The sequence below is a fragment of the Aotus nancymaae genome, unplaced genomic scaffold (genome assembly GCF_030222135.1).
Source record: "Aotus nancymaae isolate 86718 unplaced genomic scaffold, 86718_ANA_hifiasm-v0.15.2.pri h1tg000008l, whole genome shotgun sequence".
NCBI lineage: Eukaryota > Metazoa > Chordata > Mammalia > Primates > Aotidae > Aotus > Aotus nancymaae.
The window spans coordinates 23,548,840-23,569,893 of NW_026988419.1; the positions used below are offsets into that span (position 1 = coordinate 23,548,840).

General features: G+C 36.1%; 1 protein-coding gene across 11 annotated transcripts in view; it reads right to left on the minus strand.

The window, feature by feature from the left end:
• The window catches only part of UNC80 (unc-80 homolog, NALCN channel complex subunit), a 228,801-nt gene that overhangs the window by 61,896 nt on the left and 145,851 nt on the right, over positions 1-21,054 (minus strand). For 10 of the 11 annotated variants that reach the window (XM_021667055.2, XM_021667047.2, XM_021667043.2 and 7 more), the window contains 9 exons: positions 18,052-18,238; positions 17,371-17,502; positions 11,941-12,084; positions 8,989-9,089; positions 7,631-7,717; positions 4,374-4,557; positions 2,551-2,645; positions 1,455-1,544; positions 439-540 (listed from right to left, as the gene is read on the minus strand). In XM_021667055.2, coding sequence (XP_021522730.2) covers positions 439-540; positions 1,455-1,544; positions 2,551-2,645; positions 4,374-4,557; positions 7,631-7,717; positions 8,989-9,089; positions 11,941-12,084; positions 17,371-17,502; positions 18,052-18,238 — 1,122 coding nt within the window. The remainder of the gene's footprint in view (positions 1-438; positions 541-1,454; positions 1,545-2,550; positions 2,646-4,373; positions 4,558-7,630; positions 7,718-8,988; positions 9,090-11,940; positions 12,085-17,370; positions 17,503-18,051; positions 18,239-21,054) is intronic. The other variant, XM_021667041.2, reaches the window with a different exon arrangement.

Sequence of the window (21,054 nt, forward strand, 5' to 3'; positions counted from 1 at the left end):
CAATTCCTTGAACTTTAGTTTAACACTTTTTTTAAGGCATACTAGAGTGACCTCTTTTACTTTGTAGCCTGCTAGTTTAAACCACTGGGATAACTTAAATAGCTACACTATGGGTGTTTCCAATCCGATTTTAAAGAAATGTGAAATGAAAATTTACATTTAGAAAATAATAGGTACATAAATTAGAAGATTTCTATTGTTTATACTCAATAATTCATCATTACTCCAAATGAGTGTGTCTTGATACTTTCATGCAATGATCCAATTTATAAATCTTAACACACTATTTTGGGGAACAATTTATTGAGTAAGGGCCAGCTACTCTCTCCAGAGAGGGTCATAATGGAATCACAGAATTTCAAAGTTGGCAACATATTAACAGATATCTACTTTAACAACATGACAAAACCATGGAATAAAACTGGTATGGTCAGACACCTGTTTCTGAATGAGCTCCTGTCCCTTCTCTGGATGCATATGTACAAGGTTCAGCTGGGGAGATACTGACCTCCGGAAAGGATAGATATCTCGAACATAGGTCTGTGTGGATTATACAAAGAGACAAAAAAAAAGAGTTCAAAAGATTAAACATTTATTCTGATTTCGTCTTTACCCAAAGGTCTAAGCACTAGGATGCTATGCCAGGAAAAAAGCAGCCAAAAGCGATTTACTAGACACCACTTTGGAAGATCACTGTAAAGTGATGTCAGTGGGCATCCTGAGGCCCCTTCTGCTCATTAGATCAGGTCACCATGGTCATGCTTAATATGGTAGAAAAGAGATGCAGAACAGCATTCAACTTCCAAATAGACACACACGGGTATTATATGGGCAACGTAATTTTTCACTGAGATGTAATAATGATCAATAACTAAGTGTCTTATCTGGCTTATCTCATTTAACTATTTTTTTTTTTTTTTAAGACCGAGTCTCACTCTGTTGCCAGGCGCCAGGCTGGAGTGCAGTGGCACAATCTCGGCTCACTGCAACCTCCGCCTCCCGGGTTCAAGCAATTCTCCTGCCTCAGCCTCCCGAGTAGCTGGGACTACAGGCGCGCGCCACCACGCCCAGCTAGTTTTTGTATTTTTAGTAGAGATGGGGTTTCACCATGTTGACCAGGATGGTCTCGATCTCTTGACCTCGTGATCCGCCCGCCTCGGCCTCCCAAAGTGCTGGGATTACAGGCTTGAGCCACCGCGCCTGGCCCCTCATTTAACTATTACGACTGCTCTAGCATGGATACCATTATCATTACCCTCATTTTACACACAAGAAAACTGAAGGGTAGAAAGTCGCCAGTTGAAAGCCCCATTGACAGTAAGATGGTGTGACCCAGGTGGCCATAATGTTAATACCCTCTAAACAGTGACGTCTCCCTGATTGTGAGCCACCCTCAGGAAGCCATGATGAGCCTTTGGCATAACTCAATGGGGGTGTCATTACTGGTGTCTCACCTTATTGTAGTGGATAAGGTTCCATCGTTTATCCATAAGAAAATAATGTGTTGACTGGGATTCTGGGATATTAAAAAATTCCAGACACTCCTAGAACAATAGCAACAAATTTTAATAAATGTTTATCAAGAAGATATTATGAGCTAGGTAGTAAGTTGACAGATACAAATTTTGAAAAACAAGGTAAACTCTTGCAAGGATTTTACATATATTGATACCTTATTTAAATTGTATACATTAGATATGCATGTGTATATATGTGTATATACATACACACACATACATGACTGCATATATACACACACAGAGTTATCCAAAGAATGGTATGACAAAGACTGATAATGTGATATAAACCATCTGCTCTCATAGAGCCCAAAGATGTACAATTATAGTTCAGACTTAGTGATGGACTATGGAGGAACAGTGGCACCTACTGGTCTCAGCATCAGGAAGAAAGCATGTTTAGAGAAACATTTAGGAATAATATAAACCAATATTCACTGTGCACATTATATAATATATACTAGGTGTAGACAACTTGTACAACCTGAACTCGTATCTCAGTACTGTTGAAAATGAAACTGAGACTAGAGAAGTCCTGTCACTTGATTTAGGTCACACTGGTTGTGATGAAGGCAGCACAGCGTCTGAATATACTTTGTTTGCCTTCCTGCTATCCTACCATTCATCGTGAGTATAAAAATGGAGTAGTTGTTGAAGTTGGGTCTTAGAAATTCTCTGGAGATGTCTGAGTGAAGCCAAAATGAGGAGTAATGACTCTTTCTACTGAAATAAGATGCACAAGTTTGGAAAAGTTTTTTTTCCCAGAGGTCTCTTCTACTTACATTTGGGCCCAGAACTACGTTCCTGAAAATTGGATTATTTAAAGTTTCTCCAATAAAGTCAGTAGAAGTGGGGAAAATTATGGAAGGAAAAATCATAAGGAAATAATAGTGGAGCAGATTTTAGAAGAGTAAAGAAATGCATACATCCATTTAAAGACAGAAAAATGCCATTTTATTCTAAAATGGATCTTCAGTGAGGTGACCATAAGCATTGTTCTTAAAAAATTATTTCTGTTAAAAGTCATTCCTACCTTCAATAGGGCTTCAAACTGAGTGTCTTCATGGACTGGTAACTGGGTTGGAATATCACACTCATTCTGTCCATGCACTACCAAGGTTTTAGTACCTACAGAAGATAAAAATAATAATAAACTGATTTTACTATAGGAAAATTTGTATTTAAAAGCATAAAATGTTAAAATATTATCAATAAACTGATGTTTTTACTGTTAATTGCAATTCTTAATTCATAGTTACATATATATTTTATTTTATTTATTTTTAACCTGGAAGTTTAAGTTTAATACATATATATTTTAAATATATTCACTTATTAAAAATGATAGGTACTATGTATGGAGTTCTAATACTTTTTGTAAATTTTTATTTTTAGTAGAGATGGGATTTTGCCATGTTACACAGGCTGGTCTCTATCTCCTGACCTCAAGCAATCCACCTGCCTCAGCCTCCCAAAATACTGGGATTACAGGTTGAGCCACCACACCCGCTAAGTTCCCAATACTTCTACCTGTCTTTTATGTGCATAATTGTATTTAAATCTCACAGCAAACCCATGATATGGATAATATGATTTTTATCTTACAAATGAGGAAAAAGAAAAATGGAATAACTTACTCAAAGAGACACATTTATTTAGTAGAAGAGTTAGAATTCAAACCTCAAGCATAGCAACAAGTAATACAGTCCTGTTTTCTAGATGAGGTGACCAGGCAGTAAAGGTTAAGAAAATAAAAATGAAATATTAGCAAAACCAAAATGAGTACCTGAAATGTAGCTGAAAGCCACATTTTCTGTATTCTTCTTGGCTGATGGAGGTAATATTTATTCTACTTCATTCAGTAATTACAAATCTTTGTGAACATTATGATGTACCTTGATTTTTAGTGAGTTGTTTTTAAGTATGTTAAAAACAATAGGAGTTTCTTTGCTACAATAAAAACTGATCACTTTTTTGGGATAATCTACAGAACATATACATACACAATTACCATTTATTGAATGCTTATCATAAGCCAGGTATGACAGCAAGTATTTCACATATCTCAACTCATTTATTCCTCACAATTGGGAAGTATGAATTATATCCCTATTTCATACACGAGGAAAGAAAGCATTGATAAATGATGTACTCCTTCACAGTTAATACTAGTTATATGACTAATAAATGACAGTGCTATGATTTAAATGCAGGCTTCTTTGCTGCGAGAACCTGTGTTCTCATCTCTACACAATTCTGTCTTTCTCTTTTATTTCAATGCATGCATCATCTCAAATTTTCTTAGTCACTGCACAAGGATAAAGAATTGTCAAAATCTTTGTCTTAAGGCAAAACAAGCTATTTGAAGTGAAAAGGAACCGTATCTTGAGTTTACATCATGCTTCATGTTCTTTTGTAATGCTCCTTCTTCCTGCTCTTCCCTTTTCCAATTTTTCATAAAGCCCTCTCTCATGGAGTTTACAAAGGACTGGAGTCCATGCCATGCAAACAATATTATTCTCCTTCCACTGCCAAAAATTCACTCAAAAAAGCTTTCAGTTCAGCTGGCTCTCTGCGATAGACTTAAATAAATCTTCAACCTTGGCAGCCCTTCAAGGACTGATTCATGCAGATCTCAGTTCTGATGTCTCCCTTTTCAGCTGGCAACTACTGACTTTTTAAAGGGTCTATTGTATTTCTTTTGATTATATTAAACAAAAATTCTTTGAAACACTCAATACTGGGGGTTAAGAACTCTGAACGTTTTCTCATGAATGAAAGAGCCTCTTAGTCTTTCAAAGGGCTATTTATAATTTTTTTTTATAGTTACGTTACCCAAAAGTAGCAGTGGCTTACCTGGCATTGAAGCGGTCACCAGGAGCTTCACCTCGCACTGCTCCTTCTTCATTGTCTGCTTGAGATCCTTGAAGAAGAGGCCCTCCACGTAACCCACCACTTCCCACAGGAATGTCAGGGTGGCTGAAATGGCATCCATCCCCCACTCACAGGGGGTCCGAACAAAGTACATGATTAATCCCACCTAGAAGTCAGGACAAGAAGAGTTCACAAAGCCACAGTAATCCTGTGCTCACATTCTCATTTCCTCAGCTTTTCTTGTTTTAAACTCGATCTCCTTCTGTGCCTTCATATTCTCCGTTCGAATGCTTCTCTAACACTTTCAATGTTACCAGGAGAGGGCATAACTGGCAAACTGACCACACAGGCTGCTGTACATTTGTATATATCACTAAAATGGCAAATTCTTAAGAAAAAAAGCAGATCATCCCCACCACCCCCACCAGGCATCATGTCACTTGGTAGCTAGGTACTTAGGCCATCCAAAATTCATCTGTATATGAAGTTTGCCCATGCACTAGTTGCAGCTTAAATTATGTCTTCAGACCTAAGAGCACTCTGCTTGGCTAAGTTGGTGAACTTCAAAATTTTTGTTTGTTTGCCTTTTTTTTTTTTTTTAATTCAGGGGTATACATGCAGGTTTGTTACACGGGTAAATGTGTGTCATGGGGTTTGTTGTGCACATTATTACATCAGCCGTGTTGTTTGTGTGTCTTCTAATGTAATTTTGAAAAACCGTGTGCTCTTTTGCACATTTTAAAGTTGGCATCTAAAATGCCTCATTTGAAGTTTATTTTTTGTTAATAGGAGGTAGAATATGTTCAGCATTCTAAACATTGAAATAAGAACTGAGTGTAATTGGAATATTTGATGAAATAAGTTTCAATTATCCTATTCAATAATGTGCAAATATTCAGAAAGAAAGAATGTAACATTTTTTTCTTGTGGGTTTTAGCTATTATTTCTTCACAAATTTTGTAGTCCTGGAAATCTTTCTGGTTATATTGAAAGAATCAGCGTCGCAAACCAAATCTGTTTTTGTGGTTCTAAATGCTGGACACCCTAAGGAGGGCCAAGCTGCACCTGTAATAGAAACTTATAAAACATAGGACCAGATAGAAAGTCCTTTGAGTTAAAGTGCATTGAACAATCAGAAGAGACAATTTCTTAAGACGATTAATAACATAGAACTCAGATTCTTTCTCCCACCTACATGCCTGTCACTGCAGCTTGGTAATCTCTGGGATGATGAGCTGGGCCTTTCTTGTGTGCACTAGAATAATGATTGACATGGCAGATTTACTCAACAAGTGTTAGTGCATCTTTGTAACATGAGCATTTGGAAATTTATTATTTTAAAACTATCCAGGCATCAAACTCCTTTTAAAATATTTTCTTGTTGCAGAGCTAAAGGATGGAGGAGCGCAATGGTCTGGGCAAACATTTCTCCTATTCTGTGACCTAGGGAAGGGGCAGGTACACAAGCAAGTGAGAGAAACACGGAAGGCATTCTCGCCTCTAGTCCCTATTTGGGCTCTTTCCACACCAGCCTGTATGCAGTGTAAATTTGGCAGGGCACACACTCAAACTGAGGGAGGCCCTGACATTTGGTTTTCTGAATCCACCTTTGGTTTTTGTGTGGTATAGACAGAACCCAAAAGTAGTACATGCTTGTCTGGAAAGCTTTCCAGATAGAATGGCCATAGGCTGTTGTCACTGAGTGAGATGCTGTAGCTGGTGGACTTCCTATGTTAGAGCCTATGGGACTCATGGCAAGAACTCAGGGGGTCTAAAGCACCTGCAGAAGCTGAGGTGAGGTCGAGTTGCTCAGCAAACACTGCCAGGAGCAGAAAGGCTTTGAGTGACAGCAGCTATGGGCTTGAGTTTGTGCCCATTCAGGCATCCAGCAACCAGCCAGACTAAGAACACGGTCTCACAAAGAACCCAGATAAAATGGAAGGGACGAGATGTGGAACAAAGGTCCTTTTCCTCCCTAACTCCACATAGCTATAGAGACAAAAGCAGTGGGAAGGAGGGAGAATTCCTAGAGACTATGCATTTTTATCTAAGAGAGACTGAAAACCACCAAAAAGTACTATTTATGTTTTGGTACCAGTCTGAACTTAAATCTGGATTGGACATTTATTTATATTTTTTCCCTTGCCAACCAGCAAGTAGGCACTCAGGAGGAAGATGACCAAATTAGTCTTAGACAAGAGAAAGGAATTACAAATGTTCTTTGCACATGGGAGTTGTGGTGTGAGTTAAATTTATCACCCTGCGAGGGATGCATATGCATAAGTTTCCCCAGCACTAGTAAGGGTGAAAGGAGTACAGCCAGCACAGACATTAATTTGGCTACTTGTATGCCTGGATTAAGGGGCAGTTCAAGGAGTAGTCATCAGGTTCTAGTCCCCAAATTGCATATTAATTTGGGGTATAAGAAAAAGAATGTGAAGAAATGGGTAAGTCTCAGAGCATCAGGAAAGAGCTGTCAGGGCAGTGAAAACTGTCATAAGGTCAGGCACAGTGGTTCACGCCTGTAATCCCAGCATTTTGGGAGGCCAAGGTGGGTGGATCACAAGGTCAAGAGATTGAGACCATCCTGGCCCACATGGTGAAACCCCGTCTCTACTAAAAACACAAAAATTAGCTGGGTGTGGTGGTGTGCATCTGTAGTCCAGCTATTTGGGAGGCTGAGGCAGGAAAATTGCTTAAACCTGGGATGCAGAGGTTGCAGTGAGCCGAGATTGTACCACTGCACTCCAGCCGGGTGACAGAGCAAGACTCCATCTCAAACAACAACAACAACAACACAACAACAACAATAACTGTCACAGACAGTTGCCATGGAAAAATGCATACACAAAAACTTTCCATCTAGGACAACAGTTGCATCTGTGTGTGTGTGTGTGTGTGTGTGTAAACATAGAGATAGGAAAAGAGAAAAAATGCTAAAATAACATAAGTTTTCTAAACTGAAAGTCAAAATAAAGAACAAATGTAAGGAAGTTATTTATTGCTAAAGAAAGACAGAGAGGAAACTGACATTTATATTAGTTGCCCTCCATTTGCTAAAGAGTTTGCCAGCAGGGGCTTCCCTGCCTGGCAAAAGTATAGGGAAGTGTAGGTGAATTTAGTTGACCAGGATTTGCCTTTTGTCATGTAATTAATGGAAATTTATTGGAAAAAATATCTCCTAAGACCTTTTCATCATGGTGCTCCTTCGTAATTGGAAATGAAGTTTTATAACTCACCAAATAGTTGAATAGGATGTGAGATGTCTGAGCAGGAAAGTCTCCAATATTCAAGAGAAGTTTGCGCAGCATGTACATTAACTCATCCTGAAAAAAGAACAGAATTTTTAATGTTTCCTTCAGCTGCCATGCTGTAGAAAATAAAATTAACTTCTTGAAAATTTGGGATTGGGGGAGAGATTTTTCTTACTTTTTCCCACATATTGATTTTAGTTATGTTCAACATTTTAATATAGCATATGTGATACTTGTTAAGCAGTATTTAAACCATCTGGAACACTTTTCTCCTAGGAGCTAACACATAAAAATCACTGAGCAGTAAAGGACTTTTTTTTTAAATAGACACTGTGTGTGTAGGTAACAGGCAAGTCACAGGAAAGCTATATGTTTAGTTAACTCTATTGGCCATGGTAGCCTGATATTATGAGAATGTGAGGAGGACCTATGTAGAAAAATCATTAAACAAACCAGGTTTTTGTGAACATCCTAATTCTGCTTTCTAGGTTTTGAGTCAAAGAGAAAAAGAGGTTATGAGAGGATAGATTGAAATGTCTGTAATTAACTTTACCTTTCAGAAATTAAACTTAACCTTCCAGTGAATATGACTACAGCATAGAAATGAATAAATAATTTTTAATCATCACTGTATTTTGTCATTGCTAAAAAAAACTACTTTTATTTTTGAGACAAAGTTTTGCTCTTGTTGCCCAGGCTGGAGTGCAATGGCGTGATCTCGGCTCACTGCAACCTCTGCCTCTCGGGTTCAAGCGATTCTCCTGTCTCAGTCTCCTGAGTAGCTGGTATCACAAGAACCTACCACTATGCCTTGGCTAATTTTTGGTATTTTTAGTAGACACAGACCATGTTGGCCAGGATGGTCTCGAACTCCTGACCTCAGGTGATCCGCCCGCCTTGGCCTCCCAAAGTGCTGGGATTACCAAAAACTACTTTTATTTGGTATGATCTTCTTACAGGGTGGTCTGACAAATTAGGATTTTGGTTAATAAAAAAATTTAACATGTCCTAGTAATCATACCTGCATCAGACTGCCAAGAAATCAGAATTTAATGAATGTACCCAATAGTAAGAACATTATATCTAATTTGATATTGCAGTACATTAGGATTCTCCCTAGCAACGTATTATACGTATATAGAAACATGAATTAATGGGGAAATTAAAAAGAAAACAGCAAAGTTAAGTACTGATCATTACTATCATTATTTTAAAAAGTACTTATTGGCTGTGTATCAGAGGATACTGAGTTGCATGCACTGCACTATAAAGGTCTTTGCATGATTTTAACAGTGTTCACACTTGTAGCCACAGAGCTACACTAAAAAGGAAGAGGAATTTACTTGTCTATTGCTGATGGTCAGTTTTTCCAGAAAATGTCGAAGAACTGTTGATGGATCTTCAATTAGACAGTTCCATAAGACTTGTTGAGCCACAGCACTCACTTCAGAAGAGAAAGAAAGTTGAACATTTGTCTTAAATGGAGATAAGTCTATGAGATAAAGTATTTGACAATTTACAAGCTTTAGTCTCTCCTTTTTGCCTTAAAAAGGCTCTGTGAACTCTTTTTTCTTTTGAAAGGTATATATTTGTTCTCCTTGTTGTTGTCTCTGAACATTTTCACATGTAAAGAACAGGTTACCAAAAGCATAGGAATCATCTTTAGGTATCAGCAATGCTTTTGCAAAGAATATCTTTGTGAATATATGTAGTTGTCTTTGCTGTGGAAATCACCCCAATGATAGCAGTAGTAAGCACTTATTAAATTACATTCATATTTTATTATTTATTTTATGGAGAAACTATGAAAGATTATTTGGTGTTTGAAAATATGTTTTGGTTTACAATGCACATGAATTAGAGACTTTTTTTCTGTCCACATGAATGCTTCAAACAGTATCTCCTTCAGCAAGATAAAGTAGTTGAGCCAGTAACAATTAGGTTCTCACTTCTAACGAGGAGTCTTAAGAATAAAAATTAATCATAATGAGAAATAAAGTGCTATTTCTTTGAGGAAGGTGGTCAGGCTAAGATTGTCTAGAAGTGCCCAGACTATGAAAGCAGGTGGGTAAAACACTGAATAATATTTAGTTTGAACGTGTTTCCCAATTCCACTGATTTTCTAAAGTAGAAATACAGAATTTAGCATAAATTTACTATTTAGCCTCTACTCAAACAAATCATACCAATTTTTAATTCAGAAACAAACCATGCAATTAAAATGAAGAGACATATAAATAACATTAACAAAAATATAAATCTAGAGCAGTAGCTTTCACGTTTCTCTATAACTAATTAAAATAGGTGTGTTTTTCTCAGGTTGAAATTGATTGCAAAAAAATCTTTACATGTGAAATAACCCAGGCACAGAAAAATAAATATTGCATGTTTTCACTCATTTGTAGAAGCAAAGTAAGTTGATCTCTCAGAAGCTGAGAGTAGTGTAGTGCTAACTAGAGGGGAGGAAGGGGAGGCAGGAAAGAGGCATGGGAAAGGTTGGCTAATGGCTACAAAATTACAACTAGATAGCAGAAATAAGTTCCATTGTTCTTTAGCACTGTAGGGTGACTATAGGTAACAATAATTTATTTTATATTCTAAAATAGCTAGAAGAGAGAATTTTGAGTGTTCCCAACACAAAGAAATATTGTTTGAGGTGAAGGATATGCCAATTACCATGATTTGATCATTATACATTGTATACAGGTATTGAAATATCACTATACCCTGTAAATATGTACAATTATTATGTGTCAATTAAAACTTTAAAATTTTTCATATTTTTATTTTAATTGCTTAAGTAATGCAGTTTCATGCTTAAAACATGAAAAATACAAAAAAATACAAAGAGAAAAATAAGACTGGGAAGTCTACCTATCACAGAAACAATTATTAACAGTATGGAGCATGTCCTTTCATATACATGAAATGTATACTTACATATGTATTTTTTTTTTTTTAGATGGAGTCTCACTCTGTTGCCCAGGCTGAAGTGCAGGGGTGCAATTTCAGCTCACTGCAACCTCTGCCTCCCAGGTTCAAGTGATTCTCCTTCCTCAGCCTCCTGAATAGCTGGGATTACAGGCATTTGTCACCATGCCTGGATAATTGTTGCATTTTTAGTAGAGACAGGGTTTTACCAAGTGGCCCAGGCTAGTCTCTAACACCTGATGTCCAGTGATATACCTGCCTTGGCCTCCCAAAGTACTGGGATTACAGGCATGAGCCACCGTGCCCGGTCTACTTATATGTATTTTAAAATAGTACCGTATATAGAAAATATTCTTTGGTATTCAGTTTTTTACTTAGCAATATATTAACACTTTTTATATTCATCTAGAATGCAATTCCAGTGTTTACAGAATGTTATCATATGGAGGTATTATGATTAACTAACTGCTTATTGTTAGGCATTTCAAGTCTTTCTAAATTTTTTTTTATTTTAAATAATGTTGAATCTACAATGTCCTTTATACAGCCCTCATGATTATCTTGGGAAATTGCTAGAAGCCAAATCTGTATCAAAAACACTTTTAAGGTTTCTGATACATAACATGAAACTCTGTTCTAGAATGCTTGTACAGAGTTTTATACTTCATCAGCAGGCACGAGGATGCTGTTTTGCATCAGCAATAGATATTTTCATTTAAAATAATCTTTGCCAACTTTGTAGCTGAAATGTAAGATTTAATTACTGTTTTAAACAACAATGTTGTTTACAGGTATTACTAGCCATTGGACTGCCTGCTTATATCCTTTGCCCATTTTTCTACTGGAGTTTAAAAAATTATTGATGAGTTATAAGAGCTTTTTAAAATGTAACATTAAAAAATTAGCCTTTGTCTGTCACCAATGTTACTCATCTTTTCCCTTAGTTTATCATTTCATTTTACAATTATTCTCTTTAGGTAGTTGGTACATCTGGAAAGGTAATCATGTAAGAAAGATGGTATTAGTGGTGTCAAGCTAAGAGCTAAGATTTCTAAGGTGGCCAAAGTCACTGTCTGATTTCTATGAGGCTAAATAAGTGTTGTTCTGTTCTCTGGTCACAAACAATGCTGCTGAACCTAACTAACTATTTTCAATGCAATTTATTTGGTCTTAAAATTAGTGGCAGAAGGAAGTGGAGAGAGTGATAGCGTTAGCACAGTATGTTACATATCTGTAATTATAATATGTGCATAAAACAGCTCAACATGTGGCCAGTAGATAATGTGTTTAAGAGCAACCTACTGTCTTCTATCAGATGAATAGCTTAAGAACATCATTGATGATCCAACTGCTCAAAACTGTACCTGCTACTCCATCTTCCCGCACCTCACCATCCTCCATCAGATGAACAATGGGAAGTACTGCTGCACAGATGCATGCTGGGAACACTGCTTGTGGGGGCTGAGGCACATGGTGGTTTGGCGTGTGTTCAGTGGTATGTTCCTCATCTAAAACGGGAGACAAAATCAGGGTGCTTTTCTCAGTAATGTAATTCTTTGTTGTTATTTTTGTTTTGCGATAAAGTCTCACTCTGTCACCCAGGATGGAGTGCAGTGGCATGATCACCGCTCACTGCAGCCTCAACCTCTTGGGCTTAAGAGATCCTCCTGCCTCAGCTTTCAGAGTAGCTGGGACCACATAGGTGTGACACCACACCTGACTAATTTTTTTATTTTTTCAGGCCTCACTATGTTGCCCAGGTTGGTCTTGAACTCCCAGGCTCAAACAATCCTCCCACCTCCACCTCCCAAAGTGCTGGGATTATAGGCATAAGCCACTAGATTTGGCCTCAGTAATGTAATTTTAATGCAACATTTCTCAGTTCAAGGCCTACTTATTTAACAGTATAATCCTAGCATCGAGAAAATGCCGAAATTTTTAAAAAAGATGAGATTACACAAAGTGACTCTTCATTTTATAACAAACAACAAAACCAGCCCACGTTCCAACTACCATTATTCTTCTTGTTTGTTAGACAAGCAAAGCAAGACATTCTGGGACAGGTTTATCTGTTCACAATATTAAATCAATGAAGATAAAATTCTAAGCAGAGACTAAGACATTTTTCATAGATGCAACTTGTGTGCATGTGAGTGTGTAAGAGATGGTAAGCAGTAATATGGGTTAGAAGCAAACACACATTTAGGATAAGAATGACATAGCCCACTCATATTAATGTTTTCATCCCCACTGATAAATATAATAATAAATTAATAATAAATATAATTGTATACAGGAATAAATGAAACAGCTTAGATTTAGCAGGCAATGAAGGTAGAAAAGATATATAACAGCTTATTAATATAAAAATATACATGTCATTTTTCTAAAGCACTAAAGGACTGTGAGTGTTTGATTCTTATATTGCAACTTACATGGCTATTTAGGATTTTAGAAGGCCTATGAAGGACTAGAGGGTGAGAGATTTATCCTGTTATTCTCAGTCCTGGCTTCATACTAGATGCATGCGGAACTTTCTATAAAAAAAAAATCCCTAGAAAGACACAAACTACAGGGGTTGTATAGGAAAAATATAGATAATTTGTATAGATTTGTATCAAACAAAGAGATTGATATAGTAACAAAGACTTTCTACAAAGGGAAGCCTAGGTCCAGATGACTTTATTGGACAAATCTACCAAGAAGGAAAATAAAAACTAACACCAATTCTTCACAAACACTTCTAATAAATAAAAGAGAAAGGAACAATTCCCAAATTATTTTATGAAGCCAGTGTTACTCTGATACCAAAACTAGACAATAACATCATAAGAAATAAAATATTGATGTATAAATTCTCAAAAAAAATCTTAGCATACTAAACCCAGAACCACGTAAAAGGATTAAACACTATAACCAAGTGAGATTTGCTTCAGGAATGCAAGGGTGGTTGAACATATTAAAATCAATCAATGTATAAACCATATTAATAAAACAAAGAAAAAACACATAAGAATTTCAATAGATGCAGACAAAGCATTTGACAAAACACTCTTTCACGATAAAAGCCATTTAAAAAAACTAGGAATTGGAAAGAACTTTCTCAATATGATAAAGGGCATTTATTAAAAATCCACAGTTAACATCATGCTTAATGGAGACAGGCTAAATGCTTTCCCTCTAAGACCAAGAACAAGACAAAGATGTCTGCTCTCATCACTTCTGTTTAACATTGTACTGAAGGTTTAGTCAGTGCTATTGGGCAATAAAATGAAGTAAAAGTCACCTGGATTAGAAAGAAAGAAGTGAAATTATCTCTATTTGCACATGACATAATCTTGCATATGAAAAATTCTAAGGAATTCATAGGCAACTATTAGAACCAATAAATTATTTCATCAAGGTTGCAGGATAAAAAATTAATATACAAAAATCAATTGCATTTCTTGACACCAGCAATGAAAAATCCAAAAATGAAATTAGAAGCAGAATTCAATATCCAATAGCATCGAAAAGAATAAAATGCCTAGGAATAAATTCAACAAAAGAAGGGCAAAATTTGTACACTGAAAACTACATTCATCATTGAAATGAATTAAAGAAATAAGTGAATGGACATTCCACGTTCATGGGTCAGAATACTTAATAAGTTCTTCATTGATCTACAGATTCAGTGTCATGAAATTCCTATTATAATCTCATCTACCTTTTTTGATGAAATTGAAAAGCTGATCCTAAAAGTTATATAGAAATGTAAGAGACCAAAAATAGACAAAATAATCTTTAGAAAGATAAACAAAGTTGGAGGACTGATACTTTCCAATTTAAAAACGTTAAAAAGTTGAAGTAATCAAGATTTCATAGCACTGACAGAGAACTGACACACTGATCAGTAGAAAAGGGTCAAAGACCATAAACACACTACTACATTTATGTTCAATTGATTTTTTACAAAGGTGCCAAGAAAATTCAATGGGGAAAAAATAGTCTTTTCTATAAATAGTGCTGGGATAGCTAATTATCTATGTGCAAAATTCTAACTCGTAACATAACAAATATTAACTCAAAGTTGATCACACACCTAAATATAAATACTAAAACTCTTAGGAGAAAACACAGGAGTAAATCTTAGCGACTTTGGATCAGACAACTGTTTCTTAGATCTAACACTAAAAGCACAATTGACAAAAGAACAAACATACACATTGGACCTAATTAAAATTAAAAACTTTTGTGCATCAAAGTTACCTTTAAGAAAGTAAAAAAGACACTCGCTTCTTGGCCTTTTGGCTAAGATTAAGTGAAGAAAGCAAAAAGACATGATTCTTGGTGCCCCAAAACAATTACAATAGTAACATCAAAGAAAACTGATCACAGATCACCATAACAAATACAACAGTTAGAAACATTGTGAGAATTACCAAAAAGCGACGCAGAGACACAAATTGAGCACATACTGTCAGAAAAATGGCACTGACAGACTTGCCCCAGGCAGGGTTGTCACAAACCTTAAATTTGTTCAAAAAATGCAATATTTGAGAAGTGCAATAAAGTGAATTGCAATTAAATGCGGTATGCCTGTATAAAGATATATGTAATATTATTTAGCCTGGACAAAGAAGAAAACTCTTTCATTTGCAACAACATGGATGAACCTAGAGAACAAAGTGAGATAAGCCCAACAAAGAAAGACAAATACCGCATTATCTCACATATGGAATTTTAAAAAGTAAAACTCAATAGAAACAGAGTAGAAGGGTAGTTACCAGCGGTCAGGGAGTGGGGAAAATGAGGAGATGTTGGTCAAAGGGTACAAACTTGCAGTTTCAAGATGAATTAGTTTCAGAGATCTAATATACAGCACGGTGACTATAGTTAAAAATAATGCATATTTGAAATTTGCTAAGAGAGTAGATCTTAAATATTCTCTCCACAGGGTGGGGTGGGGGGAAGGTAACTTTGTGAGGTTTGTTAATTAGCAGTTTGATTGTGGAAATTATTTCATTTTGTGATATCAAAATATCACATTGTATACCTTGAATAATACAATTTTTACATGTCAATTATACTTCAATAAAGCTAAAAAAACTAAAAAAAAAGAAAGTAAAAAACTACAAAATGAGAGAAAATATTTGCAAATCATATATCTGATAAGTGACTTATATCCAGAATGTATAAATAGTTCTTGTAATGTAACAGTTAAAAGACAAATTGCCCAATTTAAAGTGGGCAAAAGATTTGAATGAACAATTTTGCAAAGAAGATGTATGTGTAGTCAATAAGCATAAGAAAAGATGCTCCATATCATTTGTTATTAGGGAAATGAAAATAAAAATCACACTGAGTTATTTTATACCCACAGGGATGATTAAAATTAAAACAGAAACAAAAACAGGCAATATTAACTGTTGGCAAGAAATTGAAGAAATTGGGGCTCTCATACTTTTTGGTAGGAATGTAAAATGGTACATCCAGCTTGGAAAATAGTTTGATAATATTTTTTTCCACAAAAATTTGTACACATCTGTTTATGGCAGCATAATTCCTAATAGCCCAAAATGGAAACAACTCAAATGTCTGTTTACTGATGAATTGATAAACAAAATGTGTTATATCCACAGAATATTATTCACCAGTAATAAGAATGAAACACTGATACATGCTACAACATGGATGAACCTTTAAAATATGCTAAGTAAATGACTCCAGTCACAAAAGGTCACATACTGTATGATTCCATTATATGTACTGTGAAAAGTAGGCAAATCCACAGAAACAGAAAGTGGATTAGTTCGTGCCAGGGGTTGGGGAAAGCAGTGGATGAGGAGTAACTGTTAATAGGTTTGGGGTTCCTTTTAAGGATGATAAAAATATTCTAAAATTAGATAGTGGTAAGGGTTGCACACTATATAATGTACTAAAAACTAGTGTGTTGTATACTTCGAAAGGGCAAATCTTATGGTATATGAATTATATCTCAATAAAGGTGTTATAAAAATGTAGATATACCTTGAGCCCCATACCCATATGTTGTGATTAATTAGCATTCAAAGTTCCCCAGAGTTGTAGGGTTGAGAACCACTGGTCTATTTGCTTAATTTCTGTGTACCTTTCCAATGTCTTTATGAATAAGTAATGAAATTTGTGTAATTATGAAGCAGTGAGACCCAGACAGTTGTTTATCATTATGGAAGGATAATTTTAAAATGTTTGGACCTGACGGACATTGCCTCTGACCCCCACCTGTCCACATGAAGATTCAGACTTCATTACAGAAATAGCATAAGCTTTGGTCTTCTTTTGATTGTTAAATTATGTTAAATAATTTAAAAATTATTTAAGAACAGCATCTTAAAGCAACCTAGTGACAGACACTGAAATCAGCTGAGGAGGTTTTAAAAACACTGATGGGTCTTACCCTCAGAGATTTTGATTAAGTCTTGGGTGTGGTTGGAACATTTTTTTTTTTTTTCCATAAGCTTCCCAGTTGTTTGTAATATGTAGCTAGGTGGAAAACCATGAACTGCCTAGAATAATGTATTCTGAACCCTCAGCAATATGATTACATGCAATGTAATTAAAATAGAGCCAACTTAAAGATGACAACTGCTGAGGTAAATCAACAACAATTTTTTTAAAGGATGCCATATTTTTTTTCTTTTTAGATTGTCAAGTCATGAGACAAGTTATTTAATGAAGACAATGTAATCAAATGAGATAATGATATTAACTGGAAAGTGTTTCAAAACAAGTAAGTCAGGAGAAATCAAGAAAATGTACGCAAGAGGACATACCTTCAGCACTGACAGCTGAACGCACTGACCAGACTGACCCTCGGCGGAAGGAATAATTCCTGTGGGAAGTGCTGGAGGTGCACGACGGACTCACAGACAGTCGGCGGGATGCCAGATTGGTGACTTCTTCTACTGGCAAGCAAAATGGGGAATGTGAACTTTGGCTTTATAACAAAACAGTTACCATTTTCACAACTATAGTTGTTCTTGTATCACAAATTCATACTGCTCTCAGACCATAAGGCTTAAGTAATTTGGAGTGTACTTAGAAAAGAAAAAACAAAAATAAAAAAGTCCTACACAGGAAAGACAGAAAATTTCCCTCAAAGTTTTTACAAAAGCAGGCCAGAGAATCATTTGATCCAGAATGATTACTTAATCATTTTTTGATACCTACTGACAAACTGCACTTGTGAAATTTGAAAGTAGTTAATGAAAGAGTGGTTGCATTTACTTTAATACACATTCTGGATTCAGCTCTTCCCAGAATCATTCATTTAATGTAACTAATGTTCTCCTCTGAAAATGGCTAACTCTAAACTTCAGAAAACAACTTTTTCTTTGGTTAGTGTCAGGAAGTGAGAGAGAGAGATGGAAGGGGCCATATCACCTGATGTCACATAAAACCACGTTATTTCCCTGAGACCCAGCCCCCAAAGAAGTCCTGTGTGCAGAGGGCACCTTCTTCTTCCGGCTCTGAGTTGGGCGTGCATGTGGGCTCATAGCAAGCCTCCTGGGTGATAGGGATGGCCGTAATGAGACTGGCTTCTCGACCAAGACGTTTCTTTTCTTCCTCCTGCTGCAAGTTCTTTAAGATGTGTTCTGCCCTTTGATGGGAGCGGGACACAGCCCGGGCTGAAAAGGATTTCTGTGGAAACATAAAGGCAAGTTCATTTAATAGCAATTCTTCTGCAAGTCACAGGCATAAAGAGTGTTCCAATGAATTACACAAATGCAGTAGTTTGTCCTCAGGAAATGTTAGGATACTCATGATCCAGTTTCATGGATAGCTGTCTTTCTACCAAATTTCCAAGCTGTGTATAGTTAAGCTTTTTTTTTTTTTTTTTTTTCATTCAATCAGAATGATTCTTCAAGAACATCTGTAATTTCTGGAAAGAATCCATTTCATTTTAGGATTGGGGGGATATCACTGATTTGCTTTTTAAATATTAAAGCCAAATAAAATTTATACATACTCTATTTCTTTCTAGAATTTTATGAACTGTTTTTAAAAGAATATTTATTTCAGGCTGGGTGCCATGGCTTACATCTGCAATCCTAGCACTTTGGAAGGCTGAGGTGGGCGGATCACTTGAGGTGAGGAGTTCCAGACCAGCCTGGGCAACATGGTGAAACCCTGTCTCTACTAAAAATACAAAAATTAGGTTGGTGTGGTGGTAAATGCCTGTAATTCCAGCTACTTGGGAGGCTGAGGCATGAGAATTGCTTGAACATGGGAGGCGGAAATTATAGGGAGCCGAGGTCACACCACTGCACTCCAGCCTGGGCAACAGAGAGAGACCTTGTCTTAAAAAAAAAAAAAAAAAAAAAAAAAAGAAGGACATTTATTTCATAAGGTTAATAAATTTGAAAATCAGAACCATGGAAAGAAGGAAGAAAGAGAGAGCTCTCATATAAGCTAGTAAGTTATATGGCTTATTTCTTTCTATGGCTCAAGTATCCGTCGCACTATAAATGCTTAATATTTGTGGAAACAAAGTTATGGAATGAAAATTATGAGAGCTGATAGTGTTGCTAAGGTTGAATGTAAAATCTGACTCTGTTTGCCAGTAGCCAAGGTATACTGGAAAAATACTAAGAACAACTCATTCCTCCATAGAAGGAGGACAAGGAACGATGAGAAGATTCACTCTGCAAAACAGCTATTCTATTCATGTCTTAATCATGACGCTATGCCCAGACAAGCTCCAAGAACTTGGAGACAGAGTCAGTGGTCTCTGAGCATGGAAGTGATCACTGGATTTCTTCTCTACCAACTTGAAGTAATGTTTATGCACAATGGCAATTCCACATTTCTTTGTTGGTTTATAGTCACACAGGGTTCAAGAGACAGGCAGGGGATGTTGATCACTCTTCTAAAGGGCTGCATTTGTAGACAATCCCTTTGTAGAGAATCTTAACACGTAAGACTAAAGGTTTCCTATTTTCCTATGTTGAATGGCAGAGCAGCAAATAAGAGCTTTTTTTTTTTTTTTTTTTTTTGGCTAGTCAAGTGAAGCAGTGGGAGTGGAGAAGAAGAGCTTTTTTTTTTTTTCTGAGATGGAGTTTCACTCATGTCACCCAGGCTAGAGTGCAATGGTACAATCTCAGCTCACTGTAACCTCCACCTCCCGGGTTCAAGAGATTCTTCTGCCTCAGCCTACTAAGTAGTTGGGATTACATGCACATGCCACCATGCCCAGCTAATTTTTGTATTTTTAGTACAATTCATTTGCAGAGTCAGGTAGCTAAGCTGGTTTATTATATTAAGGCATAAGGTAAGAATTGTGGAATGAGAAAGATAACTGGATATAAAATCAGGGACTTGATTTCAAATCCACAGTGAGCTTGGGATACAGACTGTGGCTGGCTCAGATGAACCCATCACCTCTTCAGGAGAAAAATCAAAGATCCTTATGTTGATGGTTCAGATGCTGAAATTACTGCACTGATGGGAGAAGAACCCAGTGTGTTTTTCTCTTTGGCAAGGTACCATCAGATATGAAGGTAGAATTAAAATAAAATAGACATATTGTGATGGGGAAGAGTTTAAAAAAACAGTTCGCCAAAGAAAGCTACAAATGCCTAGGAATTCTACAAGTAATATGCAAAGATGTTCAAACTAATTTTATATATTCAACTAACTTTTTCAAAGAAGTGTGAATAAAATAAACGGTAAGTTGTTTTGGCCATTCAAAGTGGCAATTAAAATAATAACACTAGTTAATAACAAGCTTTCTAATTCTATTCTATAAGGACAAAGTGATATAACTTTTCTGGGGATATTTTGTGAGATGCATCAAAAACCTTTAAGAATTATTATTTTATATTGCCATAAATTCCATAGGAATTTATGCAAGGAAATAATGCTAAAGGTGTTCTTTTTTCTGTTTTTGCTTTATTTTCCAAATTTTCTACATTACTCTTGTAATTTAGAAAAGTACTATTAAACAGGTGAAAAAGGCATATTTTGAAGATCATTGTTTTCAAAAGGTGCATATTCTTGTTTTTTGTCTATAAATGGATTGTGTTCTAAATGTGACCATTTATGAGTTATATTACATATAGCAGTAACAACAGCCGAGGTCTCAGAGTGATGTTTGTGATGATACTGATGATTGACAAAATGAAGAATAAGGTTCAAACAAGGAAATAGCTGCCAACTCTCTTCTTTTCTCACTTTTTCAGGGCTAATGTCTTTGATTTGCCTTATGTATTATTGGTTAAATGAGTGTTTGTCCAAAGGCAAAAGGGCTACTTTTGGCCAAGAAGTCAATGCCTAATGCTTTTAGTAGCTTTAAAAGGTGGCTTCTGCTTTGGTTATAAAACAAGATTTTTTTTTCTTTTTGGAGCTCTGCAAATGCTACTGGATATTATTCCCTCTATTCTATTCACAAGGACGAAGACCTTTTGTGCTGACTTTCTATGTTATTATTACATTTTTATGAAAATGAACAAATTACC